The 11,437-nt window shown below is 44.6% G+C and overlaps 1 protein-coding gene across 1 annotated transcript in view; it reads right to left on the bottom strand.

The window, feature by feature from the left end:
• Positions 1–11,179, bottom strand: part of dbh (dopamine beta-hydroxylase (dopamine beta-monooxygenase)) — a gene marked incomplete at both ends in the record, with an annotated part of 102,266 nt that extends 91,087 nt beyond the window's left edge. The window contains one exon of the mRNA XM_084324960.1: positions 10,037–11,179. Coding sequence (XP_084181086.1) covers positions 10,037–11,179 — 1,143 coding nt within the window. The remainder of the gene's footprint in view (positions 1–10,036) is intronic.
• Positions 11,180–11,437: the final 258 nt, after the last annotated feature.

Raw genomic sequence — 11,437 nt, forward strand, 5'->3', positions numbered from 1 at the left:
TCAAGAAGAAGCCAGTAAAAGGCTGGTCTTGGGATCCATTAATTCCCCTTGCAGATGTCCCCTTATGTTCAACACTAGTCATCAGCCAAATTCTGAGATAATCTTGGCTTTGGCTAATGCATTTGGCAGGTAACATAATAGTGACGTTAAAAAAAAACAAAGAAATGAAGTGAAGTGGTGCGTGTCATGTTATCCTATCAGTGGTATTGTTGAGGATACAGGCCACACAGGTTCACCCCCCTTACCCCCTCAAGTACCACTACGCCACCACCTGGTTTGTATGTTAAGCACAGTGATACCAAACAAAGTGGGCTAGATTGTACTTAGGCTATACTTTAGATTGTATATTGTATTGTATATTCCTCTTTTACTTACTTTTTTACCTACTTTCTTAATTACTTTTTGTAATTACTTTCTTTTATGAAGCACACTCTCAGGGGCTCATACAGAACCAAGCATTTCACCGTAAAGTACATGTATTTTATTGTGACAACTAATAAACAAACTTGAAACTACCACCCTCCTCTTGATTGTACAGTATACTGTACCTTCCCCCTCAACTACCACTACACCACCACCTGGCTTGTTTGTACAGTATGACTACACCTTCAACTACCACCACACCACTGTGTTAAGCACAGTGCTTCATCTGGGTTCAAAGAGAAGTATTTCAAAACTGCCCACCTCCGAGACTGGGCACAGCCAATGCCCCACAGAAGGAAACCAAAATAAGAAAATGAAGGGAATAGGAAACAACAATATGAGAATTGCCTCAATGTTGAGTGTCAAGGAGCAAATGTAATTCAATGTATTTAAAGGCGTCTAATCCAACTCGGAGAGGAAGAAACGGATACAATTTGTTCCAGGGCAGTGCATTACCCTGAGTGCACCAGCTAGCCAGAGGGAGGCTTGATGAGAGCCGAGTGTGAGAATTCACCATAATGCACCATTCACATATACCAATGCATAATATAATATTAGATGCTTAACATCATTTCTCATAATACATGCTGTATCTCATGAACATACTCTAAATGTTGTATTTGTCATATGCATGTATTTCTGTTCGTAACATCAACAACTGTAGATACAGTACATTTAGTTCTATATCTATATACCTTTTTGTATTTTCCTTTTTCTATATTTCTGTCTTATTCATTGCTGTGTGGTGCTTTCGACAACGACACAATTCCCCACAATTTAACTTACATTTTACATTTACATTCAGTCATTCAACTGATGCTTTTATCCAAAGCGATGTACAAATTGTGAACAAGTCAGCAGGAAGGGTACATCTCTGAGTGTTACACTCTGAATGCATAGTTGTATAGACAGTTATTGGTGTAAAGTTGTGGAATTCATAGCGAGCTTAAGGGATGTAATAGTGTTTGTCAATTCAAAAATATATATATATATATTCTTTGTCATTTATTATTATTACATTTTTTCTTGTTTAATCTGTGGATTGTTTGTTTCTTTGTATATGGTATAAATTATTATTTTGTGTAAATTAGGTTGTACGCCGACCATCAAGTAATACTTGTTTAGTTTAGGAATAGGGGGCATATAACTATAATAATTCTTCTTCTTCCTGCTCCTTTTGCCCATGGTATGGTATTTAGGATTTTGTATGAAAACTCTATCATTGTATTGCTTCCATGTGGCAAATAAAACTCTGAATGAATGAATGAATGAATGAATGAATGAATGAATGAACGAATGAATGAATGAATGAATTAATTAATTAATTAATGAATGACATATTAGCACGATAGGTAGTATACTGTAATAAGGATAGTAACATAGTGGTAATGTACATAATAGAAAAAAAAACGTAAGGATGTTATTTTCGTTTTTAATCTCAGATATTGATTGAAGAGGGGTGTTTTAATTTGATCTCAAACAGTCTTTTCACTGTAAATGACAGTTGGTGTTGCTCATGTAATGGGAAACTAGTTCCTCTCCGTTTCTGAAAAGCAGACTTTTTTGGAAAAGAGGTTCCTTCAGAACACTGACAAGATACTGTTCTTCAGATCTTTGACAGTTGCTTCTATGGTAGATAAGTGTCTTAACAAAAACAAGCTACAGGAACAAGAAATCCAAGGCGCTGATCTCATGCTCAGATGCTTGCAACACCAAGAGTGCTATCTAAAAATGTTTTACTTAGTCCACAAAATCTTTCATTGCCATTGGTGCAGCCCTAGGTCTCCTGGTGACATCATGACCATGGCTCCCTGGCTTCTTGAGACAGTTGCTCATGTTCCCAAGTGTTTTTGAATGAGCCGTGTTGAATCACAGTAGTGAATCCTATTTTAGAACGTCCCCCTCCTTGGTTTTGGGCCGTGATTCGTGTGAAAGCGTGTTTACAGAGAATTTTTGCAGATTAACTTAGTCATGGACTGTTTGTGTTTACGCTATGTCATTTGATGTTCACCAGCAAACAGAGTCTGTAAACTATAGTCCCTGTTTTTAGTCAATGTTGTAATAACTCTGCTTCTTCTGAGTTGAAATCTTCTCCAAACGTCCTTTAGTGGCATCTCCAGAGTTCTCATTCTCTGCAGCAGTGAGAATTAGAGCTGGGTCAGGGTATTTTGGTGTTTAATGTCCTTGCAGACCTGGTTAGATTATTAATGCACTCAGCTGTCTTCCCGTAGGAGAGACCCCAGGGACATTCTGGTTGAAAGCATTTGACGAGGCAACCAAACTGTTCGACGGACATCTCATGGTTTCATTCATGCTGTCCCTGGAGACTTCTGGAGCTAAAACATCATTGTTGTTTACAAACAGTAAAGGGGCAGTCTATAGACCCTATTGCGGTAAGTAACTAAACAATTATGATGTCAAATGGTGGCCAACAGACATTAGCGAGTGCCTGCATTATAATTAGATTTTGACAACAGACCACGGAACAACCAGACATTGTTACTGTACTAAGAAGTATTATGGTATTTCCATCATTTCTTGGTCACTACACTGATGGTAGCACCATGGTGGGGATAAATTACCTTTACTATGGCAGTACCATAGTAAATAAAATGTATCAACAGTACAGGTCCTATGGGCAATAGAGTAGTCAAATTACAGTCCAGGGTCAAAACACGTCCCAGGCTCTCGTACAAAAAGGGAATGTTCAATACTCAGGGTTTGTCGTCCGGTCCAGGGTCAGTTTCACAAGGGGGTATCTCAGCCAGTCCAGGGTTCAGTACCACGAACATCTTCTCGCTCTAACCTCTCCTTACAACTACCTCTCACCTCACAAACTCTGTATAACACACTCTCTCCACAATCTTTGCTCCTTCCTCACCTCCACTAAACTCTTCTCTGTCTCTCCTAGGGCTTTATGCTATGTGTGTCTTGTGTGTGTGGGATGTGGGTCATCACGTGGTGCACAGGTGTATTCCATCAGTCCTAATCAACTCCTCAATTAACTCTCCTCTGCCCGTGACAATAGTATCTCCCTTCCTCCACGTAACCATGTGACGAGGGATGATATCTGCCACAATACACTGGCTGGTGCCATGAATTAAACGTTTGTCCGAGGGAAATCAATTCAGTTTTAATCTGCTCTCTTGCCACATTTCCCATATTGTAGATTGGCTGTGGCAAAACTCTACTTTTGTTGTCAAAATGTTTGCATTTCCTTTGACAGTGATGAAAAGATGGTGGGGTACAGGTACAACACATAATGACAGGCCCCCTATAGTTTATAGCTAGCATATGATGATTGATGCTGTATGTTTGCACTGCAAACACAGGAATAATGGTCTAATCTGATTTCTGACAGTTTGATAGCTAACAATATTTTTCACCTGCCTCTTATTGTGTGTTGTTTAAAAAAAATGCATGATGTTCTCTTGGGCTAGAGATATTGTTTACAATAAATTGCATATGTCGACTGTGAATGGAGACATCAAGAGAGTTACAGAATACAAATATCTTGGCATCTGGCTTGGTGAGAAATGTACATTTAAATACCATAGAACATCTTGTCAGTAAATTGGCTTCTTGTACAGGAACAGAACCAGCTTCCCGATGATAAGCAGAAGGAGGGTCGTTGAAGCAGTTTTTCTATCCGTCTTGGATTATAGAGATGTGATTTATAGACATGCTACTGCTTCCGTTCTTACGCCCTTGGATTCTGTATATCACTAAGCCCTCAGATGTATCACCATTACTCACCATGGTATCCTGTACAATAAGGTTGGGTGGTCCTCTCTGGCAATGAGACATTATTATTTCTATATGAAGCCATTGTTGGAGATCTTTCCCCTTATATCACTTCATTATTGGACTGGACATCTCGACCTTATCATACTCACTCCGCGCACACTTAAAACCCCCAGAGTTTACACTAAACTTGGGAAATCTGCTTTTAGCTTCTGTGCCTCCAGACACATGGAACGTCTTGCCATGTACCTTAAACCTCAATACCTTAGTATCCTTTGGACAGTTTAAATCTTTAATGAGCAACCATTTCACCCCAGTCTGCAGTTATTTTTAAATAGTTTTATATATTGACTTTCCTGTTGTTTTCTTGTATTTATTGTGTGCTTCATTCCTCAACATCATCTTAAATGAGAATGACAGGAACTCTTAATGATTTTAGAGACTAAATAAAGCTTGAATGAATGAATGAATGGACAATATTTTGACCATGTGTGTGTGTGTGCGAGTGCATGTGTTTGTGCTTGAATGTCCAGTCGCTCATTGTGTATTTCTGTGTGTAGCATCACACTGTGGCGGGGTGGGGGGGGACTGGGATAATTGCAGTCTCCCGTAAGTGCTCTTTGAGAGTGGTTTTGAAGGTGGGTAGTGATTCACTTTCCTTTACAGCTGTGGGTAGGGCGTTCCACATTGATGTGGCATAATTGCGAAACGTGTTTAGTCCCTTGTTTGAGCCGAATCTGGGTTTAACATGATTTGTGGATCTCCCTCTGGTGTTGTGGTCGTGGTATTCACTGACCTTTGGGAAGTATTTTGACATGTACATGGGTACCTTGGTCGTGTAGTGTATCTTGTAGACCAGGCCCATTGCAAGTTGCTGTACTCTGTTGTCTATTCTAAGCCATCCTAGGTTGTCAAAGTGGGCAGGGATGAGGTGGGTTCTAGGAGTAAGGTCAAGCAGTAGTCTGACCAGTTTGTTTTGTGATGTTTGTAATGTTGTTTTTAGCGCCTTTGAGGTGCTTTGGTACCATGAGGTGCAAGCATAGTCGTAGTACCCTTGAATGAGTGCTCCTGCCAGAGTCTTCAGGGTATTCTTGAAGGAAACATAGAACCACAGGGAAACGGAGAACAGTATGATTACACAAGAACATAAAACCATGAGTAACGGATAACAAATACAGGAGTCAGTAGGGGACAGAGTCGGGAAGTGAGTAAGGGAAACCGAGGGGGGTGGGGGGGGCAGGAGAGGAGAGAACGTAGGGCAGGGGAAAAGGGGGTGGTAGGTCGGAGGAGGGTGGTTATGGGTGAGGAAGGTTGAATGCTAGGGAGAAAAGGTAGGTTTTGAGTTTACCAGAGAGGAGATCCGGTACAATAATCTAGTTTGTTGGTTGACTTTTTTTATTACATTGGATGCCATTTTGTCACAGGAAAGATTTGCCTCTAGGATGGAACCCAGGTTTTTAATTTCATCTTTCCTTGTGACAATATTGTCACCCACTGTAACTGAGAAGCCGTCGGTCCTGCTGAGTTTGTTATTTGATCCGAAGAGAATGGACTCTGTTTTACCCAGGTGTAATGATAGTTTGTTATCAGCGAGCCAGGTGCAGATTCTGCCGAGTTTTCAACCTGTAACTTGTTCTTGTCAGAGACCAGCAGGGCTGAGTCGTCCGCGAACAGGAACAAGTTGCAGTCACAAGCTGACGACATGTCATTTGCAAAAATTAGGAACAGTAACGGTCCTAGTATGCTTCCTTGTGGAACACCACAGCTCACTGGGAGGGGGAGGGGATAGAGTACCATCTGTTCTCTCCCCTCCAGGTAGGATTACATCCAGCTCACTGATAGACTATCAAAACCAATTGCTTTTAGCTTGTCAATCAGAATGGTGTGATTGACAGTGTCGAAGGCCTTTTGTAGGTCCAGCATGACCATGCCGCAGTATTTGCCCGCGTCCACCTCTTGTTTGATGTGGTCGTTTAAATAGAGAAGGCATGTGTCAGTGGAGTGGGATGTTCTGAAGCCAGATTGGAATTCGTTCGTCAATTTTTTCCGCAAGGTATTTTTCGACCTGTTCGTATAAAAAAATGTCCATGACTTTCGAGATCGAGGTTAGGATAGAAACAGGGCGGTAGTTGCCAGGGTCTAATTTACTGCCTTTTTTGTGCAGGGGTGTTACTCTCACAATTTTGAAGTCCTTGGGGACGTGTCCCTGTTTTATGGAGAGGTTTATTATGTGTGTGATGACTGGGGTGATGGCGGCTGCTGAGTCTCTGAGAAATTTGGAGGGGATGTTGTCATGGCCAGTGGCCTTGTTAGGTTGGAGGGCACCTTGTTTTTTGAGTACCTCATCTGTTGTTACCATTTCCAGTTTGAAGTCGTCTTTGTGGACCCCTAGGTTCTTGTAGTATGCTACTATGTGTTCTACCCCATACTGCCCTGAGTGGGAGGGTAGTTTGTTTACCAGTGTTGTGGCTATGTTTGTGAAGAAACTGTTTAAGTAATTGGCTACATCCAGCTTGTCTGTGATGAGCGTGTTGTCCGTCTTTATGTTTATGTTTGAGAATCTGGTTTTAAGTTTTTTACTGGTTATTGAGTAATTTCCAAAGTTCACATGGTTTGTTTTTGTTTTCCTCGGTTTTGTCATTGATGAATAATTTTTTTGCTGTTTTGATCATGGAGTTTACGTCATTTCTTAGTCTGTTTCTTTCCAGTTTGAGTTCAGTCACGTGGGCTTGGAATTCACTGCTTGTGCTTTTGGTAAGCTTTGACTGACTTTTACGAAACTCAGAGCATTTTTTGTCTCTGGTTTAATCTGCCAATGACGGATTACGCCGTCATCGAGATCAATATTTCAAATTTCTGTCATGGCAATTGTTACAAAGGATCAGATTAAACCGAATATATATATTTATTGATTGATATATATTGCATAGTATTTGTATATCGTTTGATATCCCTTGTATATTCCTTGTACATATACACGGAATATCCCTTTAGCCTATTACAGACCATAATATTTCATTCTCCTATTGGACAGCGGTCCACAGGCGCCAGAGCCGTGCCTCCAGAGTCAGGTTCAAAGCCACCGTCAAGACATGTCTGTACATGCCCGGCCTTGCCCAGGAATACGAGACAGAAATGAGGTTGGCACTAGTTTGTTCGCTGTGCATATAAATATGGCGCAGGTGAATACAGAAGTAGAGTTACCCAATAAGTTGAAGCCTCACCCACGATACTCCGTGCGGTGAAGTATGGCCTGTTTGGCCCCAAATAAGACCATTGAGACCGCGTGCGAATTAATAACTGAATTGTCAGAGTTTGGCGCTATACCGTCGAGTGCGACATATTTCTATTAAGTCAGTAATAGTCTATTTGTGTATAGTGTATCGTGCGGCTAAAGTTCTACAGTGACCAGCATCACCAACGCTTCCTCGTACCAGCTAGAGTGCTTATCCAGGCTGGGCTGCTTTCATGGCGCTTTCACCCGAGGAGACCTAGACGAGAACCGTGTGGACATGTACACTGGATTAATCTACCCGACGACTACATAGCCCTTTGCGGCTGGATTATATTTGTTTTGGTCCTGTGATTTATGGAGCGGAGAATCGCCGACGCCTACACGTGTTGGATTTACCCTGTGAGGAGACCAGTCGAGTCTGCGCCTCAGAGAGCCTGAGGCCGGCTAGCTTTCTTCACTGTGGAGCTACGGTCTACGGAGAACAGCTGTATTCGTCTGTGGATCAAGAGACTATTGCACCGTCTCCTGTACTTGGAGTCTCCTTAGTCATCGTTGACCAGACTCTCTACTACCGACAGATCCTCTACCCCTTACAACCGGGGGGACCCTTCCAGTATCTCCCGCTATATATTACTAGTGTACCATAGATATAATTCCCTAAGATTCAGGTTGTATAATTACCTCCTGCGTAACCAGAGAATGGACATTCATTATTGATTTGCCTACGCACATTCCTTTGCCTTATAAGCGCATCCAAAGTAAAATAGATAAGTATATTATGTACCTTTTGCTGCAATAAATACTTGATTACACCTTTGTGTGGAACCGATTCATTGTGGGAAGTGTTCATCATATTTATATATCATGTACTGTATGGCCAGTAATTAAAGTACATAAAGCGGTAGTGGTTTAATGATACCATACTTATCAATACAGTCAGGGAATTGTACCCCTCAGTTACAGCAATCATATTTCACCCACCGAGACTTGGCTGGTCCTGTAGATCTCCGCTCAACTCTCCAACGGTTCAAGACCGCCACCTGGTGGCCGATCGGCGAGTTGCTAAAACCGGAAGTGAGCGGCCAGAAGTGGTGCTCATCCATATTCAGTCCGGCCACTCGCTATCGCTTGCGGGACTCCATCTTGACACACTGGACATGGATCCGTTGCCATAACTCGATAAACAACATGATTGGACGTATATTAGTATTATACAACCTGGAACTGGGTCGCCTAGATCGACATCCCATAATAACGATCTTTTTGCTCCACTCTCATCGCCCAACGCTACGAGGAAGCTGCGGTGAGTTTCAGCGTGTTTGATTATTATTATCCATACAAACTGCTCTGATTTATATCTTCTTTCGTGTAACGTCAGAGGTCCAACTCCGTATCTTGTAGCCATGCCCTTAACTCTGGTCCCACATCAAAGAGGCTGGCTTCCGAGGGTGGTTTGTATAGGGGGCAGATGGTCAGGATGTGGTCAACAGTCTGCTCAGGGTCTCCACACTCACATGCAGCGCTGTCTGCCAGGCCCCACTTCTTTAATGATGCTTTAAAGCGACCAACCCCAGATCTTAAACGGTTCAGCAGAACCCATTGCTGGCGTGGAAGATCGTCTCCTGTGGCGCCATCTCCTGGATCCCAGATGTGGTGGTGGATACGGGTTGGCCCAGCACTCTCCCACTCTCTCTTCCAGGCTGCCGCCAGCCATCCATTTCTGGATAGGTCCTCAGTGGTGGAACGGAGCATCTCTTGTGCCACCTTGTTGTAGGGGTGGCGGGACTTGAGTCTGCTCATAGGTGCTGTTGTTGTTGTGGTGTTGTGTAGGATGTGCCAGTCATGCTTCACTGCCTTCCTTGCTAGGGCGAGAGTGGCAGCCTCTCGTCGTAGGCCAGCTGGTGCGATTCCTGCAAGGACTGGCAGCAGGAAGACGGGTGTAGCCTTCAGGCATCCAGTGATGATCCGGAGGGCGTTGTTAGTAGCCGCATCAACTTTTTTAACGTGCAGGCTTCTGCTCCAGACTGGGGCACAGTACTCTGCTGCCGAGAAGACCAGGGCTTGGGTGGATATCCGAAGGGTCTTGGCAGTGGCTCCCCAGGTTGTACCTGCGAGGCGTCGGATCAGCGCAACCCTTGATGTTGTCTTTGCCCTGACATCTTCGAGGTGTTGTTTGAAGGACAGTGTCCGATCCAGACGCACGCCAAGGTATTTAGGGGCTTGCTGGGACTCCAGACGCTTGTGGTCAGCATATACCTCCAGTTCCCTCTTGGCATCTCTGTTGCAGAGATGGTATGCTGCTGAAACGGTCTTGCTGGTGCTGAGCTGTAGGCGCCACTTTTGTAGATAGGCTACTAGGATGTCCATGTCTTGGTTAAGACCGTCCTCCAGTGCCTTCCATGTGTGTCTTCTCAGCATGATGGCAAGATCGTCCGCATAGCCGTACTTTCTGGATGCTGTGACTGGGAGATCGTAGATGTAAATATTAAACAGCATCGGAGAAAGGACTGACCCCTGTGGGACACCGTTCCTCAGTCTTCTGAGCCTGCTGCGCTGGCCATCGCTGGTGTGTAGGACAAAACTGCGGTTAGACAACATCTCCATGATAAACTTCACCATGTGCCGATCAGGTACCATCCTCATCAGCTTCAGGTGGAGTCCACGGTGCCAGACAGTATCGTATGCGGCAGTCAGGTCCAGGTACACTACCCCCGCTTTCTCATTAGCCTGGAAGCTGTCCTCGATGTCTTGAGACAGTAGTGTTACCTGGTCCACTGTTGATCTACCACGTCGGAAACCGGCCTGTTCCTGTGGGAGCTGTGTGTCAATTACTGGCTCAATGCGGCTATGGATCATTCTTTCCAATATCTTAAATGGAACACAGAGCAGCGAGATGGGTCGATATGCCTTGGGGTCTTCCGCAGGTTTGTTTGGCTTTGGCAGGGCAATTACAGAAGCACGACGCCAGGTCTTGGGGATCTTGCACCTCTGATAGCATGCAGAGAAGAATGCACAGAGCCAGTCAGATGTTGTTGTGCTCTGGTGGGTGATAAACTCCGGGTGGATGTTGTCACGGCCTGGAGATTTGCCCGTCTTGAGCTTACTCATGGCCTCATCGAGTTCATCTGCTGTGAACTCTCCTGAGAGGTTAGAATCTACACTGGCCACCTTGGAGAGGGAAAACACCTCCTGTGTTATCAGGCGGGTAACATCTTTGTCTGCGTCTGGGTAACGACCGTTCTTCAGGAGCTCGGAGGCGATGGCATCTGCAGTGACTGGGCAGCTTGGGGGCTTCGTACATCTGCCTGTAAGCTGGTTGATCGTTTGCCACGCCTTCCGACTAGAATGGGTAAAGTCAATTGATTCAACTACTTCAGTCCATCTGTCTCTACGCGTGCTGTCCAGTCTCTGGAGCAGTGCCGCTGCAGTCGCATCCACCTCTTCCCTGGAGCCAGCGCTCTGGTGGTCGCACAGGAGGCGGCTGCACTCCTCGTCCCAACCAGGGATGTAGTTCCTGTTGTAGCCGCGTGGGATGGTCTTCTTTGCCGCACCCAGGAGGACCCCACAGTAGGCCTCATAGGCGGCGTCCACATCGGCTGCATCTGGGTCTGGCAGACCAGCTGCCCTCTTATCCGTCTCCTGAGCAAATACCTCCCAGTTGGCCTTTCGAAAGTTCCATCTTTTGACAGGCTTCCCTAATACCGGTTGCACCAGTGATGGGACTTTAATGATGGATGGTCGGTGGTGTGAGTCGGGAAACCTGTCTAGGACCAGCATCACCAACGCTTCCTCGTACCAGCTAGAGTGCTTATCCAGGCTGGGCTGCTTTCATGGCGCTTTCACCCGAGGAGACCTAGACGAGAACCGTGTGGACATGTACACTGGATTAATCTACCCGACGACTACATAGCCCTTTGCGGCTGGATTATATTTGTTTTGGTCCTGTGATTTATGGAGCGGAGAATCGCCGACGCCTACACGTGTTGGATTTACCCTGTGAGGAGACCAGTCGAGTCTGCGCCTCAGAGAGCCTGA

This window comes from Notolepis coatsorum, assembly GCF_963971535.1.
Source record: "Notolepis coatsorum genome assembly, chromosome: 11".
Classification (NCBI taxonomy): Eukaryota; Metazoa; Chordata; class Actinopteri; order Aulopiformes; family Paralepididae; genus Notolepis; species Notolepis coatsorum.